The sequence below is a fragment of the Aythya fuligula genome, chromosome 3 (genome assembly GCF_009819795.1).
Source record: "Aythya fuligula isolate bAytFul2 chromosome 3, bAytFul2.pri, whole genome shotgun sequence".
NCBI lineage: Eukaryota > Metazoa > Chordata > Aves > Anseriformes > Anatidae > Aythya > Aythya fuligula.
The window spans coordinates 33,775,186-33,800,862 of record NC_045561.1 but is presented as its reverse complement, the minus strand read 5'-3'; the positions used below and the strand labels follow the sequence as shown (position 1 = coordinate 33,800,862).

Genomic DNA, 25,677 nt, shown 5'->3' with positions numbered 1-25,677 from the left:
TTGTTTTTCTTCCTGAAGAACTCTAAATATTGCTACGAAAAAGGTTTAATAAAAGACAACGGTTGGTTTGGGATCATGGAGGGGGGTGGATTTTGTCTTTTCAGATAGTTCTGGTAAAGGCATGGTAGAATAATTTATAGAATAATTTATGAAATGGAATAGGTTCCTTGGAAACCTGAAATAAACTTGTATTGCAGTTTTTTTGTAAATGTAACTTTTTCCAATCTTCATGAAAATACACTGCTGAGAATAAAAATGGAAAAGTTGGAACCTCAGTGCGCATCATTCCTGATGTTAAATACAGCAGAAAGTTTGTGAAGCACTGGATTGCAGTTCATCAACATGCCAAGCTACAAGGCAACTGCAGGGAGATTTAGTAGTAATGCAAAGAGGAATGTATTAATGCTAATTATTTAAAAATTAATAGGAGGGAGAATGTTAAACTGCCCAGGAAGTTGTATGTGTTCTCAACACTTGTGCTGTTGAAGGTAAGGATTTCTAATGTGAAATAATGTAAATAATAATGATGAGAAGGAGGAAGTTTGTGTTTGACATGTTTGAGCTGTTGAGGGTTGTACGAAGTCAAGAAAGCTCTATGACTAGATTTGAAGTAGGTGGGTAAGACATACAGGAAAGAACAAATAGTACATCAATACCACAATTGTCTGCTGCACATGGATACAGTAAGCTTCTTAAACAGTTTATGGTGAAAAGTAAACAGGTCAGTTATCAATTTCAGTCTGAATTTGGAGGCTATATTCTAAGTATATCAAGATTTATTCTGAATATATCATCTACTTCAGGACATATGATCTTGTAGGGAAATCAGAAGCACTAACTCTGCAGTAAGCTGCCAAGATAAAGGAAGGTGAGCATGTACAGTAAGAGTTCTGAAAAAAGTGTGAAAATTTGATTTGGAGCGGAGGTAACGGAAGTTACAAGGCATAATAGGGAAAGTTAGTTTAGAAGTTCAAAGGTTCCACTTTGTGAAGGACAAAACTAAGGCACAGTCCTGTATTCCCTGTAAATTTCTAGTTACTCAAAATACAGCAATAAATAATATTGACTGCTTCTATTTCCAAACACAGATTTATTTCATTATACTTAGAATAATAATACGATGGAATTATCCATAATAGTCTGGAGATAGCGTTAGCCTGATAATAATCTCCTAGTCTCAACTGACATCAATTACAGCTAGGAATAAAACATCGAACAACAATGAAAAGCTCCCTCCTGAAACATGTTTTTGCTACTTAAATATATATGAATACAATATATAAACTTCATCTTCTAGCTGCATATCAAAATAATGCATTACTGAGTTCACGTTATCAGCTTAATAAAGTGAAGTGGATGGTTTAGCAGGTAATACAGCACATCAGGTAAATTGAATAAATATACTAACGAAGGTTATGTCTGTAGAGTCAAGTTTCACTTTAGTGTACGGTAAGATTCCTTTAAAAGATGCTTTTTATCACAGACCAGTGCTGTCACTGCTGAGGCAAAAGTCATGTTGTTTAGAGGAAAAAAATCTTCTTGAAGAAGGTACAATACAAGCTCATGCCCTTCAGTGGCAGTTGTTCCAAGGTGATGTTGTAATGGTCTAATTGTATTTTGAATATGAGAGAGTTCTCTATGAACATAGCCATTTTGGGAAGACCAAATACAAGGTAATAACAATGCAGAGCTATCAGATATCAGAACAGGTGTGGTTGAACAAGCATATGAATACACTAGCTCAGCACTTTTTCTTCCAACAGAAATGTATTACTGCAGGTTTCTCATAAGCTGGTCGGTTGTTTGCTTGCATAGCCTCAACTGTAAAATGGTTAGAGCTAATATCCTAAATCACTAGTTTCATTTTTACCCTCTCATCTGCTATGTGCAGGATAGGGAGTATTGAAAAGACTACAATTGTAAGGTTCCACAACAGTTTGTATTCTAAAAGGTTTTTATTTGCTTCTTTTTTTTTAATTTTATTTCTGTCTTTGGTTCAAATATAATGGCTTATTTCTTCATTGAGTAGGCACATCTTAAAGTGTTTTCAGTTAAGTAAATTCAGCAATACTTAAAAGCAGACAGAAGTGAAAGAAAACAATTTCCTCTTAAAACAACCTTCATGCTTTTGTTTTAGGAGCTCTGCTTTGTCAGTGATAGGGATGTGCAGGATGGGCAGGATTCTTCTGGCTGCTATCAAGGTGAAAACACAGATGTGGCACCTAAGTTTAAAAGGCAATATCAGGGAAATTGTGATAAAGGTTTAGGTTGATCAAAGTACTTAAAGATCTCTTTCACATTTTCTTTTTCTAGAGGGAGGAAAAAATGGTATTTAGAGCTACATTTTAGTGGTTTTCATCATGAGCATTGAACCACATGTAATGATAGAGAAGAATATCAAGAAGATTTACCTGAACTGGGGGCTTCATCAGTTATGAAAGCATTTCAGTGATGCCATTAAACTGGGAAAAAGGGTTATCCTTTCTGAGTACTGCATCTCTTCTGTACTAAAGAAGGCAGAGGCATATGGAGAAGTAAGTTTGTTACATTATAGGATCCTAGGTAGATTATTAAAATCACTTAAAGAGACTTTATTTTGTCATAACTTGATTCCAAGCCTATCTTTGCAACTTCTCAGCATTTTCATTGCAATTTTTATATACAGTGAGTTTATGTTGCTCTTTTTGAAACTGTTGATGAAACACCTCTCTTGCACTTGTTATATAGACAGCTAAAAGGATAATGGTTTAATGCATTCTGTCTTTAAGTAGGTATCCAGACAGAGCTCTGTTGGATTCCCAAATAAAAGAGGTGAGGTAAATCTTAACTTTTCTTCAAAGTGCCCTTCAACCTTCCCCCTCTTGTTTAAGGTTATCTAGCTCAGGGATTTAGAAACAGCATCATCTCAGTAATAAATATTTTCCTACCTCAAGGCAGAACACTGTATTTCTAGTCTCCTTTTGTTTTAGCTTCTTTCAACCAAACATTGGTGTAATCTTTCTTTGAAAATGGATTTTAAAACAGTTTCTGGTATTGAGAGGTGTTAAACATTATTAATTTTAGTAACGTCTCTCAACAGAATTCATAGTACATAATATTTTTAATTTCATAATACTATGTAATGTTATGTACCATTATATAAATTTGAAATATATTTAAATTAACTCTTGCCAAATTATCTTCAGCCACATAAGATTTGTTAGGGGTGCACACTTTTTGTTTGCATTTCTAGTGTTTTTAGTGAAGGAAGTTGTTATACTTTTTTTTTTTCCATGTCCATAAAATTTATTCCACTGCAGAAGCAGTCATCCTGCAACTGCTAGAAATACTTGTGCACAAGGAGATACTGACTCTTTCATGTCCTTTCAGTGTTCTGTGGGATCTGTTATTAAGCATTTGAAATGTATTACTAAGGAAGATCAAGGTAGACTTGTTGTTGTTACTGATAAAAATATACAATATGATTCTCTTTATCAGGCCTCAGTTACCTTCATAAAATTCTCTCCTTCGAAGTGTTCACAATGGTAATGCCCTTCACTGCAATGCAGAGTGATTGTGTTGTTGGTGTCCTGTTAATGTGAAGCTGTGGTGGCCTGAAGGCATTGTATAAATGACAAATTGCTGCATTTGCCCCAGCCAGATCTTTCTTCCGCCAGTGAAGATGTGTGACAATGTCTAACTCTTCAGATTTCCTGGAAGGATTCAGTAACTTTTGTGAAACATTATTTGCACTTAAATACTCCCTAACTTACTTGTTTTTCAGTGCAAATATGTCTAATGTCATGAGACAAAAATAAAAATAATAAAAACATTCTTTCCTTCAGCTCTTTTTTCAAGGTACCTCTGGCACTAACAGATTTTGTATGGTTTGGGCTGCATATATTGTCATGTGTTGATAAATGCTTGAAAGAGTTACCTAATATAGGATTACACACAACATTTTGGTTTAATGCAACTTGTTTTTTACTGCATTTATTAGTAAAGATGTTCAGTTTTCTTTCATTTTACCTGGAATCACCAACTAGCTGGTATTGCAGTGCAGAGTATGATCACCTTAAAGATAAGGTGCCAGTCAAAGACAAAAACCAAACTGGCTCCCAGTAAAGTTATATTTTTTTATAATTTTATTAAAACCATAGCAATATCAGCTCTTATGCTTAAATTATGTTTCTGTAGAATGAAACAGAAATTCATGACTAATTTTCAGGTGCTTATTTATTACAATGGATAAGTGCCACCTAGAAGGAACTATCTGCAGTTCTCTCCCTGTTGAACAAACTTTGGACAAGATAGCACTTGTATGACACTTAAAATGGAGCATTGTACCACGTTAAATTTGAATTTAAATCTTATTTGTGCACCAGACTACATTATTTAAAAAAAAAAAAAAAGTCATCTTCATATAGGCTCAAAATTTACTATAGCAGTGTCCTGTTAATTGTTGCAATGCGTTAAAGCTTTATTGAATCTGAATTTTTTGGTTTGTGCCATTGTTCATCATAAAATGAAAATGTCTATAGCAAGAGTTGGTAGTGATATGCTGAATGCCTTGCATATAAAATTTTTACTTGTAAATTCTAAGTATTGTGTATGACTCTTGCATGCATGAAATTTGTGCAGGTATACACATGAAAAATCCCCTGCAGATATCACCTGGCAGAAGTTATGCTCTTGTGTCAGGCTTTATTTTATAATAATGGTTTTATGTGCAGCTCTGTATACATTTTGCACCTCTTAGGTGCAACTGTTCATAACAGAGAAGGTTTCTGTGTGATATCTGACAGAAAATTCCTTCTTAGATGCATACAAATTGTGCATAGGTTTGCATTTCATGACTTAAAACTTGAAAAGTTTAGTTTTGTGAATTTAATAAAATATTTTTTAGTAAGTGCTCGCTGAAATGAATATATATTTGCTGTATTTGTAACACATTGACAAAGCATGGAAATGAAAAACTAATTCAATAATAAAATTCTTACACCTTCATGGTTAGAGGGGCACTTTGGCTTAGAAGAGAGTCCAGAATAAAGTCTGTCATAATGCTTCTGTTAAATACATAAATAATGAATAGTTGTTTTAGTGGAGGGGTGCTTGGGGGGTGCTATGATTCAAGTTTGTTGCAGTTCTTCCATGGAAGCAGGACCTTGCAGTGTGGTAAGGGAGAATGCCTGGTCTGATGTTCCTCTTGTTTAGAGCATTAGCTCCTGCAAACATAAAAATCTCTACTGTTGAAGAATTCATGTTAATCTTTTAAGTGACATAGTTGCTGTTGGCACTTCTATCTGTAAATCAGTGGGTAGTACAATGGTTTTCATATACAACAGTTTCATTAACAACTGTATGGATAATAGCTTAAGTCAAGGAAGCAATTAATAGAGCCTCACATCTGAACAATTTAAATATTAATGGTTTATGATAAATGTGTAAAATAAATAAGACAAACTCAGCATAAGATAATGAATTGCACCACATTTCAGCATTCCAAAACTGTTTGCACAGCAAATTACAAACTGAGCCAGCAATACTTTGCATTTATTTTCTAATCTTCTCCAAGTATGTGGAGTTGACTCTTTATGTATAATTTTCAAATCATAGAAATAATGATGGAAAAGATGTTTCCAGTCATTTTTACCAGTACTTTGCTGTTGCCAGTAGAGTTTTGTTTAGCATATTTCCATTGTAATTTAAATAGTGATAGGCAGGTCTCCTATTTATCAGTAGATAAAATGTTTTACTGCTTCTTTTTTCATTTATTATTAATTTACTTTTTTAATGTTACAAGCTTTGTGTACAATTATGACTCCCCACCCTCCCTGCTTCAAGAGTCCAGGAAGTCTTCACTTATTTATAGAATCATAGAATAGCTTGGGTTTTAAGGGACCTTAAAGATCATCTAGTTCTTATTCTCTTCTGCTTATGTGCTCAAATACAGAGTTGCCATACTTCTGCCTAGTAATGGTTCATCCAAAAAACCATTACATAAAAAGGATTTTAGCAATTGCCATCTTACCTTTTTAATCATCTTCATCCTTTTTTGAAAATCCACCCTTCTTTACCACCATCTTTCTGATATTGAGACACCCGAGCTAAACACAATTTTCTTTATGTACCTTCGCTACAGATTTACACAAAGAATTTCCAAATTCCTTGCTTTTGTAAACACAAGTCAAAAACACAATTACTTCTTTGTTGAGCTTCCATAATGCAAGTTGATATCTAATTTTTTTATCCGCTTACTTGTAGATCGCTTTGCTCTAATACTTTCCAAATATTTCTCTTTGTCATATCTTATATAGGCTGATTCCAGTCTAAGTCTAGACAACTATTGCTGAGGTGCCCTTGGAGCAAGAAATTATTATTGCATGTTAAATTCATAGGCTGACGGAACATGAGAAACTGGGGAAAATGGAAAACATACTCAGATTTCAACACCCTGAACTTTCACACATTTTCTTTTGGTACATTCAATAAGTTTAGAATGTGGACTCTACAATGGATCTGTATAATGTAGTCTAAGCTAAATTGTACCAAAGCCATGAAACCATATTGGTATAGCCAATTTCAAGAAAACAAGTCCTGTTAAAGCCTTTTGGAAGGAATCTGGCTCCCTGTCAGACCAGCCTGGAGGAGATGCAGAGCAGGATCCCACATCTCTTCTCCAAATCCCATGTGTGCATGATGTTAAAACCAGGCTTCCTGAGGACCGCTGCTTTCTTCTGTATTTAAGAGAACTAATGTTGTCCTTGAAATTTAATTTCTGAGAGTCCTGTTTTATGTATTCAACAGAGATAGCACAAAGGCAAACAAAGGTGGTGTTTAAGTAAGGTTTGGCTGCAAAGCTGAATCACGGATAGGATCTAAGGACAGATTTCATGACATCAAAATCTCATTGTATTCTCCTAACAGATGTGGAATTTATATGATGAATGAAAGTCTATTAAGAGATCAGCTGAAATTATGGATTCCTGTCCATAACCAGACAGGTTCTGGGAAACAGAGCTATTTGGGGTTGAGATCTGACCTGAAACAAAACCTGCAGAGACATGTTCAGAAATTGAACGTAACCAGAGATGCACACAATGTGAAGATTCAGATTCAATCAAGGTCACCTCACATTCAGTGATTTCGAATTTTGCTTTGTTCGTTTGTTTGTCTAAGGAAAATTGGAAACTAGTAATGAAAAAATACGGCTTTGCAAGCTCACTTTTCTTACAAGTGGAATGCAAAACATGTTCCACATCATGGAAATATTACTTCTGTTCCCATCAATGCCAGCATTAATTTGATTAAATATTCCCAGAAATACTGGGTGATGTTCTTAGTCCATGTGTTGCTTGTATATAGTACACAAACAATTGTGTGTCCTGCATAATTGTTATATATCAATATTTTTAGCCTTTTGGATGCTGCAGCATAGACTATCTACACATTTTTAAAAACACATTTCTCCTTGTAATTGTTGTTTGTTTTGCATCAGTTATGCAGATGGAAGTTTGTTACTGCACAGGCTTTGTAAATGTTACATACATGTTTCCTGCTAGAGTTCAATGATCTTGTAGGTGTTTGGTTTGATCTGTCACCCTAGTTTAGTATATTTGCGGTGGGGATTTCGTTTGGTATAAAATAGACTTTATTAGACTTTCTTGTCTAAATGCAGGAAAACTTGTTTCCCGTTAGGAGACAGGAATGTTTTTCACATTTGTTCTGGCTTCATTCTTTATTTTATTTATTTATTTATGCCTACTGCTTTTCCACATAATTTAATTTTGGCAACAGATTTTTTTCTCCCCCCTCTTTTTTTCATCCTTCTGCCATGAGCCTGTTGACTCAGCTGTGTGTGTGTGCAGGACTGTATGTTTTAAAGAACTGTGAATAAATGAGGTTGAGATGGCTGTGAATATCAGTGTTTCCTTTTCTGCTAAAAGACAAACAAAATGTCTTCTCATGCCCTTGTGTGCTGGGCTGTTTCTCGTACATCACTGTGGCAATGATCAGAATACAAATGTTAATGGTTTCTAAGCAGTTAAAGGATATATGAACTGTTAGCGCTGGTGTCTCATACAAAATGCTCCATGAATGTAAATAAAAGGCCAAGTTCTGAGGAGGTAGTTTTGTACATGTTGAATTTAGTTCTTTATTTTAGTTCCCTGTTGCTGTTCAGTTTTGCAATGACAGTAACTCAGAGTGGGATATCAATGCAAAATATCTGTTAATTTCCTTTACCTCTCTTTACTTAGTCTTCTGTTTAGTATTCTTACAGGATTAGACTCCGTGCTTAATAGATTCCAGACTTTGCCTATATCTTACTGGTGCTATTATAATGAAGGATTAAAAAGGATCCTAGAGTATGCATATTCTTATGCTTTGACACACATGTCCTAAGTACTGTTTGGATACAGGCAGCTTGGTTTTGTTTTTAGTAGCCCTCCAGGGTAGCTGAATCAATGGTATGCTCAGCAGCAGCTGTTACCTGAATTAAATGTGTCAGCTGTACAAATGAAAAGAGCAGAAGTAAAACATAATGTAGTTGTTCAGAAATACGGGTGTTTGTAGTTGCAACAAAGTGCCCGAGTCATATTTTCATGTAGAGGTGAAGGATTGCTCTGGGAAAAAAAGGGGATGGATGAGGTCATTGCCATGTAGCTGCTGAATTAGTCAAGCTAGGTAGTTCATTCAAATTTTAATACCTTAAGCTTCTACAAAGATGTAGCAGAACACGGTGTTCCCCTCTAGTTAAAATAATTTTCTTGTTAATGCAAATAATAATAATAAAAATGAGAGTGCAGACTTTTCTGGTATTCCTGCCAAAGGGATCTCAAGGCCAAGGGTAGCGTGACGAACTGTGACTAGAGAAGTCTGTGATATATAGATGAAATTCTTAAAGCATTTCCATGCTATCAATATCCGTTATTTTCAAACAGGGCTAGAAACCAAAGTAAAAGGTCTCCTAAAGCGACAAAACTCCCATGCTGCAGTTCTGTTTTCCTACCAGTAAAATACCCCTCAAAGTGATCAAGGTTTTCTCTTCTGAATAACGAGACAGTGCTCTTTCCGTCTCTCTCCCTGTGCCAAATCTACCAGTCGAGTACAAAGTCCACTGGTAGAGGGGCTCATCGGAGCCTTTATTTGTGGTTATCTTGGAACAGATTCCTGTACAAAGCAGGATTGTCAGCGCCAGTGCCCACAGAAGTTCCTCAGAAAAGGCTCTTAGCTTTGGCCTCCAAGTTCATGGAAGACTCCCTACGCTTTGTGGAGGGAAGGACAGATTTTCTAACATGCTTCTGCCCTAAGGACTTTTTTCCTAGTTTGCTGTAGACAGTCGCACGCTACTCTCTGTCCGTATTACTGAGTATCTCCAGGTGCTATACTCTTGGTACTTGGTCTAGATACACTTGTGGCAACCAGAAGGCTCTTAGAATTCATGCTGTCTCATTCTCAGCTGTCTGTACCTTAGACCTCTTAACAGATACAGAAGGTTTTACCGGGTGATGCACTGCCACTCAAAGCCCAAAAGCAGTATTTTATTTTATTTTTTTTTTTTTGGGGGGGGGGGAGGGGTAGGGAATTAACCCCAAAAATTTGGTTAAAAAAATCCATTAAAATTTATGGTATACAATACAGCTTTCAGTTTGACCATGACACCATCAACCAAGATGAGTGACATAACCAAAATGCAGAATTTCTGCATTTTGTTGCATTGCAGATTGAGGTTGCGTATCCCATGTGAACACCGTGTTTCTGTAAGCAATTGATGAGATTGATGATTGATGAGAGCGATCTGACAATCTGGCCACAGAATTAGCATCCCAGTTTGATGGCACTTTATTACTTGTATTCTTGTGTTGCAGCTGGTCAATAGTTTACAGAAACATGGTGTCCACACACACAGGATATGCAACCTCAAACCCACACAGATTTTACAGTACTTTATTACCAGACCATTCTTGTTTCTGTTAGGGGAATGTGATACTCCCCTAAAAAAAAAAAAAGTGTGTGTAAGACAACTGAGGAACAAATACGTGTTTTCTTCATTGTAAAGAAATGCAAGATTTTTGTGTCATCATATTAATATATTGTTGTATAATCATATTAATATATTGTTGTATAATCATATTAATATATGATGACACAAACCTTTCTACTGGTTGAACAGAGAACTGTGTTAACTGGTAAATGATAACGTTACTTAACTCGTGTAGTATGATAAAGACACTTCTAATGACAGACTGTCTTGTGTGTTTCTCACCCTTTTGATGTATATATATATAAGTTCAATTTCAGCTCTTATAATTTTGTTCAGCTTTGTATAAATAATATGTACATAAAGAGGAGAACAACAGCTAATATTCAAATGTTTTTTAAGACTTGGAGTAAGCAGTGGAAGTCAATGGTAAAGTCTTTAGAGATTGTGGAAATATAGCTAACAAAAGGAAAGTTGGGAGATTTGTTTTCAAGGTCAGTGTGTATTCCATAACCTATACATCACTTCAATAGAAAATCTCTATTTCAAACTCCTTTTGTACTTGTGTTGGTGATGTTGGTAATGTACATTGCTGATTTCGAAAGTATCCTTTAGAAGTGAACACACAGCACATTCAGTGCATTTTAAGCATTTGTCAATGTGCATGTGCTGAATAACTGTACATACTAATTTTGTTACCTGTAGTTGCATATTCCATCTAAAAAATTGTTCCAACAAAATGATGAGGTGATACACAGGCACTGATTGCATGAAGGATCCTTTTATTTTTAATCATGTTGCATTTTCTTCTGTCAGGAAAGCGCTTAGGAAAATTTACAAATTTTCAAGCACATCATGAGCTATAATAGATATTTTAAATTTCTGAAATCTGTAAGCTTTGAATTGATTGACTTCATTGTTCATATTAAAGTCACCCACGTTGCAGTTTTTCATCAGCATCATATTTCTGAGCCATTCTTTTCAGTCCATTGTTTAATGTTCTGAAACAGGTTATGTATCTTCAATATCTATCTTCATTGCTGATATTTAAAAATTCAGATACAACTTGCTTACCTAGAGGTACTGGACATCTCTACATCAAGCTTGCATCAAGTGGAATAATAAATTAGAATTTTTATTTAAAATCTCAGAATTTGTTTTTAGAAGTTAAGGTATTTAACATAATATTAAAAATTTCCTAATTTTATTTTCCACCAAGTGGATGTATATAAGGTTCAGGCAGGAAACCATGCTTATTATTCACCTTGAGACAAATAAGGAATAAGATATATATATATTGTCATTGTGAAAAGGATGAGGTTTGCCATATCATTATGTTCTGCATTGCAATAATATCATCACGTTGAAATAATATATTTCAGAAGATTAGTTTATATGTAATTATTTTAATGGATGGGATTTTGTTTTATATTACTTCAAAAATCCAGCTTTCCACCAATACTGTCAACTATTATTCAAAATAACTGATAAGAGTATCTGGCGTACAAAAAAAAAATTGTGTGCCTTTCTACTGGTTGAACAGAGAACTGTGTTAACTGGTAAATGATAACGTTACTTAACTCGTGTGTGGTATGATAAAGACACTTTTCTAATGACAAACTGTCTTGTGTGTTTCTCACCCTTTTGATGTATATATATTTTAAAAAAAAAAAAAAAAAGATATTTGCCCAAGTATTACAGTTTTCTAATACATGAAAAAATCTAAATAAATTAGCCAATTGTGAAGCAGTTCCTTGTGTTCCTATTAGTATTCTTACTATGTGTATTCTCTGAAATTCTTTAAAGCAAGGAAACATAACTGAAGTATTTCAAAGTAGTAATGTTCTGTTGGTTACCCTAAAGTGTGTTTTGTGCAAGCATGGCAACTCAGTCAATATCTTTCTTTCCTGAGACAGGCAAGAGTCTCTAGGGTAAAATGAGCCTTCCACATAATCTTAAAGTGTTCCAAGATTATTCTTGTGCTTAGTCTTAACACTTAAATTCTCCATTTCTAATGCTCAATAGAAATAAAGCATTGCAATACGCTGGTCATTGCCAATGTATTTAGGGTTCATGCTATACTCATGAATTGATAAAAAAAAAAAAAAAATCTAAACTGAAAAGACTAGACTGAGTAGGTATGTGCCTGTTTTGCAGAAGATCAGCTCTGTGAGTAGAAGAAGCCTTAGGGTAGCTCACACTGCAGTGGGCTGGGTGGCTCTTGCTTCTGTTTCTTTGTTGTGCTTTTGCTCTGGCCAAATGTGTGTCACTTGCACTGCAAGTTATTTTTAGCATGAGAAAAACTGAGGCTTGTATCAGTTTTATTATCATGTTGTTGGCAGCAAAATATGGCATTTCACGTAGCACCAGTCTTTTTTGTTTCAAGCAGTGATAATAAAAATAAATGTAACAATTAATTGAAATTTTGACCATGTTGTATATCAATTTTCTACATGTAAAAGAAATATGTAATAATTGAGGGGGGATTGTTGTTGTTGTTTTCTTTTGTTTTAATGAAGTGATTATATGAGCTAGAAGGATCAGAGGTCAATAGCTCTGTCAATTTTAGTGATGTTATGATATTCAGATAACATAGTTGTCTCCTGCAGTCATTTACATGTAATAAGTGGTTTTTAATATTTTTAAAATATCTTGCTATGTACACTAAAGGCAAAGTAATATCAGTAATAAGTCTAGCTACATACCATCACGATGGTATGTAGCGAGGAGCTCTTACATTGTGTTTTTGTTTTGTTTTTTTAAAAAGTCAGGATTGAAAGTTGTGTATCTTTCAAACTCAGTATGATAAAGAACACAAGCTAAAATGATTCTGTTGGTGAACAGTCTTTATGCTGGAACTATAATTGTATTGCATAAGTGAAAGGTTATTTTTTTATAGCAGACAAAGGATATTGCTTAATATTTGTATATTGTGGTAGTTCTTAATTGAAAAGAATTTGATACAAAGTTTTCTGCAGCATGGGTAACCCATTTTGTAAGATAATGGTATTTGATCAAGACTGTTTTCTGTGTTGTTTGTTCAACATTTATTAAAATGATGTGCAATGTTCCATTTAAATAAAAACTTATAGTAAGAACTGTTGTCTCTTCCGAAAAATGAAGGAATCAGGCTGAATTGAGATTAATGACTGTTTATAGAAAGTGAAGCCTCCAGGGTACGATAAAAGGTGAATAGGTTAGGGTGTTTAAGAGCAGCTCTATTTGATTTTGAATTAGAGTTTAAAAGTACAAATTATACAACCTGGAATGAAACTCAGAACTAGCTTTGTTTCAAAATATTTGATTGTTCAGATATTTCTTATTATTAATAAAAGATACACCAACAAAGACATTGGTATTTTGCACATCCAGTGAATTACTGACAGAGTCATGTTAAAGGGTAAATAATTAGTGGCTTCTGCAGAGAAATCATGGAGATTTGTTGGGTTTGTCCGGGTTATATGAAGTTTTTCTTTGTGGTAGAAGGCAGTTGGTTAGGGGATATTTATTTATTTATTTATTTATTCATTTATTTTCTTTTAAAGCTTTGATGAACACACATTTGTGCTAACACTCTACTTCTGAAACAGAAGGTGTCTCACGTTGGTTTTCTGGGTAAATTAGCCTGGAAAGATTTTGTTAAATTTTACAACATCGTACTGGAGCCAGCATCCTGGCAAGTTTTGCTGTGAATTTTCTCTCTTTTTGTTTCTTTTCGTAATTTTTTTTTTTTTCCAGTAATTACTTGGTTCTTACAGCTTTGCACAATACAGTCCCAATGAATCAGTTATGTTTTGGTGCATAGAATTTCATCATGCCTAACTTGTACTGCTTGTCTTTTTTTCCCCTCCATAGGTATATTCGCATTGTTGGGACCCACAACACGGTGAACAAAGTTTTCCACATTGTTGCGTTTGAATGCATGTTTACCAACAAATCCTTTACTCTTGAGAAGGGTCTGATAGGTAAGAGATGCAACTGTTTTCCTTTTATATGAACTGCTGTGAACACTTGCTTTTTAAGACTGGCCATCACTGCACTTTTGCTGTACTTCCCCTTCCACTCTAACTTGAGTTAAATCATGCTGTAAGCTTAGAATTAGTTGGCTAGTCCTCATGGCTGCTTTGAAATTCCAGTGCTGTGGATCAATTAGTGACGCTGCAGGAATGCTAAAGTTCAAATTAAATTAACTGCTGCTGACAAAACCACTGGTAATTGAATAACTCTGTGCTCCTAATCTGATTTTTGTTTCCATGTCATAGTAGGGTTGCTTTTGCCTCCAGCTAGGTTAGCCTGAACTCTGTAACTGGGATGGAGTAACCAGAGATATTTATTGTACTGAAGGTGGGTTTGGGCATTTAAGGCCTCTTATGCAGACTAGTTTCAACTACTGAAAGTGAACTCCAATGTGTTAATTTTCCACCAAAGAATTATAGACACATCTAGCCATGACAGAGCATCATATTGGCTACCCTTATTCTCAGAATGCTGTGTTAATGTTCTGTTATTTCTGGTGCTGTCTGCTCCAGACAGCTTGTGTTACAGTGATTTAAGTACATTTACATAATATTGCATTACTTAAGGTAGAAATCCCAAACAGATCAATAATACAAAATGATAAACCATGTCAAAGATTTCTTAGTAGTTCAAACAAGGTGATCTCTGCACTTTCTTCTGTATAAGCTCACGAGTGAGATCTTGAAATTCATTGGAAAAAGAGTTTTATATACCTTTTAGTTGTTGTGTACTTATAGGAGGGATTTCCCCAATTTGCAGTTTTGGTCTAATTCAGTCCTTCTGAGTTAGTCCTTCTTTGTATTTTTCAGACCACCTATTACAGTTGTGTATGATTTAGTACCACAGACTATTGCTTGTTCTGGGAAGAAATTGAGAAGTTTCAGCAAAATTGTCAGAGTTCATGCTTTTTTTTTTTTTTTTTTTTTTTTTTTTTTTTTTTTTTTTTTAATAGGAATTTAAATTTTAAGCATGCACTTATGGTAGATAGAAGGAAAAACAGTTCTTGAAAAAGAATCAGATGGAAAATTTTTAGTGAGACATAGTCAGACATACTTCTCTTAATTCTTTTCTGAGGAGAACTATATCTGGCTGTAAAAAAATGGGTCCCAACTCCTTTAGCCCTTCCTCCATGCATTGTACAAAGGCATAACATCACTAAACCCAGTCTCACGAGATTTGCTGTGGGATTTCATGATATCTGTGTAGAATCATTGAATAAAAAAATTGCCTGACAAATCACACTTTACTGATTTTTACATCATGCAGCCTGAAAATGTATAGGCTGTCAAATAATGCAAATAGAAAGTTTTTCCTTTGTTTTAGTGAGTTTGCAAGTAGTACTGCAATTGTTACTGACAAGAAAATAGAACAAGCAGTAATGAATGGCAGAATTTAAAGGAAACATTTAGCTGTAGCAAGCTAGTTACCAGAGAGACAAAATGTTTCGAGTTTGATAAAAACCTTTGAGCTAAGTCTCATAGGTATTGCTGCTAGCTATGAATTTGTTAAAAGCTTCATGCAAAATAAGAATTATTTTGTGCAGGTAAGTGATGCATATATCTTTATACATTTGTTTTAAGATTATCAATTCTGTTTAGTAAATAATTTAGGACCAAAATAACATACCTTCCCCTTTTTTGTGTATGTTAAATAACTTGAAGATTGTTTTATCATAACAATAGGCAAGGTAGCGAATCCATGTTGGCTTGTTGGAGTGTGTGTGTACCATAGCTGACTTGCCTTTCAGGTACTCAGTGACATTTGTTTTTTAGTGAGCTTTTTTGTGAGGTGAACAATTCCATCTGCTTCAGCATTGCATGGTACTGGGTTCCAAATTCAAATCATGACTTTCAAGGTTAATCTAGGGAATAGAGACTTCAAGTGGCTTTATTTAAAATGTATTGGTTCATGATTTTTTTTTTTTTGTAGTTCAGATTCTTCAGTATCAGTTGTATATTATAAATGCTTATGTAAATCAAAATGTAGGCTAGGGTATGACTGTTCGAGCCAAGTCAGTTTATTGCTACATCTCTTGCCAATATACGTCTGTATTCTATGATCAAATTTCCATTCTTTAACTGTATGGTATTCTCGCCAACATATGCCACAGGCATATCACCTGCTGTTTCATATTTCAGTGCTCCATACCCCTTGTGCATCTGTCTATTAAATTGTGGAGATGTTTGTAGGTAGCCTTCTGCTTGTTTCCAATTTTAGCTGCCACCCTTGCAGAAAAGGCTCCTTGCCTCCCAGCACTACAGAACACTTTATCATTTTCACATCTCTTTTTTACTAGAAACCTTAGCATCAGAGATAAGATTGTGCTACTAGCCTTGCCAACAGTAATGCAGATGCATGCAAAGTCACTGAAAAACAAATATTGTTCCCTGTTCAGAACAGATTACCCTCCTAAACTACAAGTAGAATTGCAATTTCAGTGTGTGTAATGAACTGCATTATGAGATGCTTTTGATATTGTTTAGAAGTGTGAACTGATGAGAAAATTGATGACTAATGGCAGAGTACCATGAAAAAGGGAGTATGTGGACCAATTTCTGATTGCAAATGAGGCAACAACAGTTGAATATGTGACTTTGCAGAGGAAGGGACAAATGGAAACATTTTGAGACAAGTTGGGGGCAGTGCAGTTGTGAAATGCAAGGGTATAATGGCTCTTCCACCAGAATTTATTGCTAACAGTGTTACCTCTTCAAAAGCCTTCATCCAGCAAAGTGACCTTATATGCATTTAGTGCTTTGTTTTACATACCTGTATAAGACAGTGTGTTGTCTAGTTCCCTTTATCAAACAGACTGTCCCAGTTCTACTTCCATAAAAATTTTGTGTGACTACCAATAGGATAATAAGCACAGATTTATCTTATAGCTCTAATGAGGGTTTATAATGTTTCTTTCTATTTCTCTAGTGACAGGATGTGGTAAAGTGAACTGAAAGCAGTTAGGAAAGCTCTGTGAAGGATATGAAAGTGCAATAATCAGAGTAGGTTGCTTCTAAGCTTGATTGAGTACAGAAGCTTTCATCCTTATCCTTGAAAAGCAGTGTTGGGTAATATTATTGAGTTCATTGTTTATGCAGTATGGTATTAAATGTGTTCCAACCTAATTTAATACCTTTACTGCTGTTGCTATAATCCGTTCTATTAAGGAAAAGAAGTGCTCATCCCTTGAAGGCTGTATGGTCCTTTCAGAAAGCCTTTGTGACCCTTACTTTTACAAAAAGAACACCAAAGATAGTATACAAGGAGTTTCTCATCTCAAATCTCATTCCAAAGAATTAAGGCCACTGAGGTGTCTGTTTAGTGATTTTAGTCAGAGATTTAAAAGTAATTATTTAATTTCATTAAACCTATTCAGCTTGATCAGAAAGCTGTATATACAAAGAGGGGTATATTATTACTGATATATAGTATCTATCTAACGGCTGTCACTGTAAAGCAAAGATTAGAAGGCTGCCAAACAAATAATATAAGTGAAGTGTCATCACATGGTAACAGCAATTTTATGTTGTCTTTTTTTTTTTTTTTTACATACAGGGTTTTCATGACAAATGATTAACTTGACATGTTATATTTAAAAGCTAATATGGAAGATTTGTGTAGTTCCAGTACACAATACTGGATGTGATGCTGAATTGACCCAGTGGCAATTAACTAGCAATTTTGAGGTAAAAGTAGCAGGATATGCTCTTTCTAGCACTGATGTTTCAGTCTGATGTTTTAGTGTTGGTTTACACTTCGTTGTCTTGTTAAATGAGGTAAGTGACAGAAATGAATTCAATCATAGGAAATTATTCCCTAACGCAGATGTTAGGGTTGAGATGTAATTTTCCTTTTGGCATATTATCTCTAAATGTGTTTGTAAGTTTGCATTTTTTTTATGTATTGGATTCCCTAGATTGACATAGCTGTTTTGCCTAACAGGGATGCAAATATTTTTAAAACCTCAAAAACAGTGTTTTCAACTTCTGAAATTTGAATGGTCTGTAGTCGTTAATATTTAATCTGCAATCCAAAACAAATTAAGATTCTCACAAGCAGGAGGCATGCTCCTCTCAAGGGAGAAGCAGTACCCAACATGATGCAATTGTTGATAATGGCTTCTAATCTGCCCAGTGGCAAGAAGCTACAGCCCTGGGCAAGGGGCTTCTCCTATGCAATGCCACTCTTGTTTTTTGTTTTCCCTTGTATTTATAGGAATCAATTCTGTTTATCTGCCACAGGGGAAAAAATGATAATTTCCCGAAGTCCTGTGGCTAAAAAACACCTTTAACCAGTGCTGAGGTGCGGTTAAGGACTGTGCAAGCACACGGGTTTGACTAGGCCACAGTCCTACTTTGAGCCTGGTGAGGGCCATAGGGAGTGCAACGTGGAAGGCTTTTACACAAAGTTGTGTTTATCTGTGGTCTGCCTCAGTCTTTCAGACTATCCTTAAGCTGGTGGATTACAAACAAAAGGGGAAACGGTGAATAATGACTGAAGAGCAAGAGATGGATATAAAACACGGGAATGTCCTTGGTCACTCTCTGGGGAATGCTGTTCAGTACTTATGAATCATTGTGAACCTTCATTTATGTGCTGTTCAATGCCTTAGGAGTACTTTTTTTAAAGGAAAAAATGAAATGAATATGTAATCATTCACTTGTCTTTTACTCACTGGCAGTTATTAAAAGGCAAAAACAAACAACAACAAAAAACACTTAAATGTGTAACAAAGAGAAACCAGTTGTATCAGTTCCCTAGTATGTAGTTCAGCATTGTAAAACACTGCTGACTCTCTCCAAGGAAGCCTCAAGAGGTGCTATTTCCACATCTAGTTAATGTTGACTCCACACAAAGTTATTTATTTTATTTCATCTCTTTTTAAATGTTAGTCTTCTTTCAAAGCCATGCAGTTTCCCCAGCAATGCAAGTCATCTCTATTGCAAGTATAGCCTTAGGAAGTAATGAAAATTTTAAGACCATCTAAATAAATAAGGGATTTTTTTTTCCTCTTTCTACAGGAAAGGGCAGCCACATGGTCAGTTTAGTTACCGCTGTTCTTTAATAAAGATCTGTTCATATGATGCCAGTTACTTTTTTTTCCCCTTATTTCCAGTGCTGCAACAAAGGATGCTTGCTTCTGAAGGCTTTTATGAAATGACTGCTATTTCTTAAAGTCTTCCTCAGACAAATTTCAGTTGAAGATCTCTGTAGTCAGCCAATTGGTTGCCAATTAAAAACGCGCTCAATTCTAACGGTTTTTATGCTTTTAGTATGATTTTTGGAATCAAAAATCAGCCTTCTCTGCAATTATTTTAATCCAAACTGACAGTTGCAAGTTGAGGAATAATAGTGGGAATTTCTATTAAAATTGGTCAAAATTCTAATTTGCCCTCTCTTCCAAATCGCAGACTTGACTATGTAAACCTTCACATTCCAGTGTAGTATCTATGGCATAAGTCAATGTTTATCTTTCAGCAGTTCTAATATCTGTGGCATAGCCTGGTGTTTACATGTTAGTAGTAGATAATAGTACTGACTAAATCAGATGATTTGTCAGAACTTTGTGGATGTACTTATTACCACAAGAACAGATAAGAAAAAAAAAAAAAAAAAAAAAGTATCCAAACCCTTTCTTGAATCCTTAAAATAATACTGCTGGAATTAAGTATACTGCCAAGCAATTCATCTCTCCATACCTCAGCATAAGACCAGGAAACAAGAAAATAAGTTTTAATAACTGTTTTTTTCCTGCCGTACTGTAGCCTCAATCATCTTTTCCTTTTGTTTGCTTACGGAATGTGTATGCTTTGCTAACAGACATATTTTCTGTTCCATAAAAGTGAATCAGATTTGTCAAGAGTATGAACAAAGGGGAGAGGGAGGAAGAATTTCCATATTTGTAATCTCCTCTTTTGTTTTTTCGAACAACATTGGTTACTGTAATAGCTGGATAGCTGGTAGATTTAAAAAAATAAAATCAAGAAACAAAGCAAAACGACAATAAAAAATACTGTTGTTGTTTTTTTTTGGCAGTACATTTTTGTAAACAAGTGACCCAAATTGTAGCAGAAAATCTAATGGGAAAAAGGAGGAGAACCAGAGGACTTGAAAATACAGCACAGATCAGAGTCCCCACCAGATGGTATTTTTAATAGATTTATCAAGCGGATATAAAAGAAGATGATAAACATTCAAAATAGGGAGTGGCAGACCCCCCTAGAGAGAAGAAACAGTATGGCACCTTCTGCATGCTTCAATTAGTTAGAATCACTTTCTAATTAACCATTGGAGTGAAAACCACAGAATTGTATTGAATGCACAGTAAGACAATTTCTGTGTGGTTGTTAAGGAGTTTGACTAATCAGGATAACATCGTCTTAGGAGTTCATGGATAAGTGCAGAAATTTAAATGTGAGAGAACGTGATGGTGCTTAGAGGGCATGCAGGTACAATATTGGATGAACTGAGTAGTATTATGTTAAATTAATGCCTTAAATAGCTCAGAAGGTGTCTAGAATGTGCCACAGAACCTTAATATGATAATTGATTTTGATATTTTATCTTTTACATATTTTTTTAACCTAGATATTCATAGCTTCTGTTTCCTGCGAAAAGCGGCACTAAATAAAAAATGCTTTAATGCCTGTATAAAATGGATACACAAAGAAGTTCCCTTACTGCCAGGGAAAAGGGGAAGGAAAGAAAACCAAAGCAAACTTTTTTTTAATGTCTGTGCTCATAGTTTGCATTGTTGGTCTTTGTTTCATTCAGATCATTCCTAGCAAAGTATACCTCATGTCCAATACTTTTCCCCCCATAAGAATCCGGGAATTGCTGTCTGCCTCTTTTTAGTAATACTGAATCAAGACATTTCTAAGATAGCAATGCGGTGCTATTAGTAGTTTTTGATGAGCACACAGTGATGATATCAAATTTGATAGTGCAGTAGATCTTTAGGAAACTCTTGCTTTTCCATTACCTTGAATTATTACTTGACAATGAACTTACACATTTCCTTTTTTTTTTTTTTTTTCACCTCAGCATTTACCATTTAAGATTCTGCATCCAACGCCACTAGCACACTTAAAATGCAGAATCATATAGTCATAGAATAAAATAGCTTGAGTTGGAAGGGACCTTAAACATCACCTGGCTCCAACCCCCTGCCATGGGTAGAGACACCTCCCACCAGACCAGGTTGACCAAGGCCCCATTCAGCTTGGCCTTGAACACTTCCAGGGATGGGGCATCCACAGCTTCTCTGGGCAACATGTGCCAGTGCCTCACCACCCTCAGAGTAAAGAATTTCTTTCTAATGTCTAATTTAAGTCTATCCTCTTTTGGTTTAAAACCATTACTGTTTCTCCTATCACTACCCTCATAAAGAGTCTCTCCCCATCTTTCTTGTAGGCCTTCCTAAAGTACCGAAATCCTACCTCCTCATGGAAAATTAGCTCTTTTTGGGATGCTGGAGACTTTTGAACTTGGCTCTGAGATTTCATATAACTATATTTCAGCCATTTTCAGATGTTGTAGTAGTTTAAATACATATTTTAGAGACGATCATTGTCTGCAATTAAGTTATCATTTGAAAGTGGACTTAAAATGTTGCATAAATCCATTTTCATTTATACTATACATATTTTTTGTGTGAAAATTTACAGTGTTTGTTTTACATCTTACATATTTCTACAAAAAAATTCCACAAAAAAAAAAAATTGTGCACTTCATGTTTTGGCTGGTATTGTTCTTGTTCTGATTTTTTTAATTTGTTTGGTATGAGATACTGTGAATTTGGAAATTTTGTTGAATTGATCATTGTCCTTCATATAATTTGGTAACATTTCTACCTCTCCTTTTTTTATTGTGTTACCACATACAAATTGGTCATTCTTCATCAGAGGCTGACATAGGAAATCTTACCATTTTTTTTTATACAGCCTGTGCAGACAGAATTTTTGTCATCAGTTAGCAAAAACTGTGTTTTCAATATTATGTACCCTATAAAATGGCTAAACAGGTAGCCTTGATTTTTTTGCGTGTTCAGAAAACATCATTTTGCAACCTTATTCATTTTATTTTTTTTTGAGAGAGGGAGAAAGAAGGTGTATGTGATGGACGTGTTTGAAAAGTTAAGGAAGTTAGCTAAAGATCATATTTTAAAAGAAAGTTCTGGACGTGAATAGTGTTCTTTTTATGTCCATCAATCATCTTCTTGAAAGGTGACATTCAAAAAGCTTGTGAGTCTCTCTGAATTGCAGACAGAAGGTTCCATGGTTGGTTAAATGCTAACAGAGGAAAATAATATGTAATTCAAAAAATAAGTGTTGAAGTACTTGTAAAACAGAGCTTTGTAATTTATATTAAATAAGAGTTATGTTTCCTTGTGTTGATCATACTTTCATCCTTTTTTTTTTCAGTTCTTTGCCAGAAATAAAGACCATTATTATCTGAACTGTATTCTGACTGTATTACTGTGTCTGTCTTCTTTGTGTTTTAATTTGCAGTTCCTGCTGAAAATGTTGCAACAATTGCAGATTGTGCCAGTGTGATTGAGGGTGTAAGTCGAAGTCGCAATGCCTTGTTGAATGGAGACACAAAAAACTATGATTGGGATTCTGGGTACACATGCCATCAGCTTGGGAGTGGAGCTATTGTAGTACAGCTAGCACAGCCCTACATGATTGGATCAATACGGTAAGAGGGTTTATTTTTCTCCAAACTAAGGGCAACAATGAGACTTTTGCTGAGTACAGTTATTTTCTATAAAATATAGGACACTTAGAAAGGATGGTAATTAGGGGACCAATTTATTAATTGTCCTTCGGCTTTTTTATTTCAGTATAATAGGCATGTTAAAAATTAAATGTATGAATTGTATGTCAAGATACAGCAGTGCAATTCCAGAAAATATTGCATTTCAGAAGCATAATAATAGTAATAGTCAAATTGTAAGATTAAAGATGTATATTTATATTAGAACAGAAATTCAATGGCAGCTTAACTTGTGATCACAGTAGGTGCAGTTCCTCATATGCATCTCATTGTGAAAATAGAAACATTTATTAAAGAAAGCCATCATCTCAAAGTCATCTAGGTTTCCTTTTCACTATACACTATTAGTATGAACTTGAACGCAGAGTGTATAATAAAGGCAGAGAACTTGAATATTGCTTTACAGTGTTGGATTAATGAAGGTATTTAGATCTGTATTGAAATTCATTGAGCCATTTCCCCAGTGAATGTGTTAGTGTGTGTGTGCGTTACATATATATATGACAAGACTAGGCTGTTGACTAGTGCAGAAGCTTCTTACACTCAATCTTTTTCAGTTTTCCTTTCTTTTGTGCTTTGGATATAGATTGGAGAGCAGGACTGTTCACAGGTGAAGAAAATATTCTTGCCAACTTCAGATTCTGACTGTAAATGATGTTGTTTCACAAAATCAGACATTCAGAACCTTGTCTTGATGTCTCTCTATTCTCTGTAAATTCAGAGTGTGTTGCTGGGAACTGAATTTGTATTCTCCATAACAATGAAAAAAGAGAAAGGTTTCTGAAGTTACCATGCCAGTGAGTGAATGTGGAAACTTCAGGTTAGGTCCTGGCTAGCAGTAGAGGCCCTATACATAGGCATGTATTGCTAGAATCTATTTCTGTGCCATCTGCCTATTAGAGTTGCTTCTGTATTAATCCATTAGTAAGTGAGATTTGAAGTCGGTTTTGTAAATTGCCAAATTTTGTTCTCCAACAAAGAAAAAAGGAAGTCTGAAACTGTTCAGGCTGAAGGAGAGTATTGGTAGGGAGGTATCAGGAAATGCCTGAGACTGTGTGGTTAGTTTTCTTGGATCTTCTTCTCTATCAATTCACTGTACGCTTGCATTTCTAAAAAGTAGCCTTTTTAAAGTGAGTTCGGGGAGAAAAAAAAATAGTACAGAATTCCCATATCCCTAAATCATGAAAATTGAAGGAAATAAATTGTTGCCTTCTTCCAAAGCTGTGGCTGTGTTTTTGTTTTAGCCTCTGGCATTGCTGCGATGGTTATAAAACTTTGAAGTCAAGTTTAAAATCAGACTTCCAGACAAATCTCTGTCCATAGCAAAAGTACTAATTTGTCTGTTTAGCAGCTACAGAAGCTATGCATAACAGGATTCCAGCATTGTTCTCACTATGTGAAACAAATTGAATGAGAAGTATAGTTGGCAGCTTTCCACAGTGAATATTTTACGCTTTTGAGTTTGGTGTTTTTATTATTCAATTAAGTATTGCATCTCAAGTAGAAAACCAGGAAGACACAGTACTCGGATTTCTTAAAAGAGGTAATTGAAAATGTAATTACATCATTTTCATGCCACTTTGAGCTTAAATTTTTAGTAGTAGCAAAGGCTTGCCTATGTGAGGGAGTAAGATAAGAATATATTAACTAAACGTCTTGTTTTCACTTCATTGTCCCTCTGTCTCTGTCTTAAAATTTTCTGCTCTCAACTGATGAATCATACCATCTCTTCAAGTTAGTGTAAGAAATTGACTTTCCTATATTAAATACTATGCTAGCATTTATTCTTCTTGAGCAGGAGGATTTTTTTTAATAAGGCTTATTATTAAATAATGTTTTAGGTGAACTAGATTTTTGGTTGCCAGGAAATAATAATTGTATAATTGGCAAGTGTGTAAAGCAAATTACAAAATAAACATTATTATTGCATATTTTAAAACTAATAGGCACTTAATGATTTATGTAGTATTGCATTGTACAGATATGGGATGAGAATCTCATCTTTCTTTGACGTTTTTTCATGCATGTATAGTACAAGCAAGATGAACACCTTTCCTTAAAAATGACAATAATCATCATCATCATCATCATCATCATCATCATCTAAGGGATGTGACAGAGGAGATGACCTGCACATTGCCTAGAGGCAGAAATGCTAGCACTGTAGCATTTCCTTTTCACGTTCTGCCTAGAAGAACAAGTGTTTTGACTTACCTCCATGCCTATGTGAGAACATGGGCAGACAAAGGAAAGATGCCCCTTTGAGTGGGGAAGGAAGGTTTCACTATGTAGCGGCTGCTGCTTTAGCAGGGGTCTAGAACATGTCCTTTACTCTGCAACGTGGAAGACAGTGACAATGATCTCTGTGTTTAGCACTAGGAAATCTATGGCTGGTACAGAGATCAAATTACATGTAAGCACAGATCAAAGCAAAGTCTTAACATTTCATCTTAATGAAAGTGGTAGGTTTTTATTTTATTTTATTTTTTTTAAACATCTTCCCCAGCTGATTGAACTGTGTTCATTGCCTGTTTGCCATGTTCTCACTTGAAAACTCCCTTGATCTCATTCATCCACCTAGGAGAAAAACATCTCCAGGAGCATTTTCTGTAGGCTAGTCACTGCAGAATGGCATGAGTTGCTCTGCCCTAAGAAACGGAGTCATTAGAACTCTGGGTTTGGATTCTAAATTAATAATTAGAAATTAAAGTATACATCTTTTAAGTGTAGAGGCATGAATGTGCCATTGAATATATTTGTGTCAGAGAGATTAAATGAGCTTTTTTCCTTTTTCCTTTTTCCTTTTTCCTTTTTCCTTTTTCCTTTTTCCTTTTTCCTTTTTCCTTTTCCTTTTCCTTTTCCTTTTCCTTTTCCTTTTCCTTTTCCTTTTCTTTTGTAAAGAGGGGTAGTATATACTTTTAGTC

At 35.0% G+C, this 25,677-nt stretch overlaps 1 protein-coding gene across 1 annotated transcript in view; it reads left to right on the top strand.

The window, feature by feature from the left end:
* The window catches only part of BTBD9 (BTB domain containing 9), a 117,475-nt gene that overhangs the window by 58,972 nt on the left and 32,826 nt on the right, over positions 1-25,677 (top strand). The window contains exons 8-9 of the mRNA XM_032185080.1: positions 13,817-13,926; positions 22,486-22,675. Of these exons, the coding sequence (XP_032040971.1) occupies positions 13,817-13,926; positions 22,486-22,675 (300 nt within the window). The remainder of the gene's footprint in view (positions 1-13,816; positions 13,927-22,485; positions 22,676-25,677) is intronic.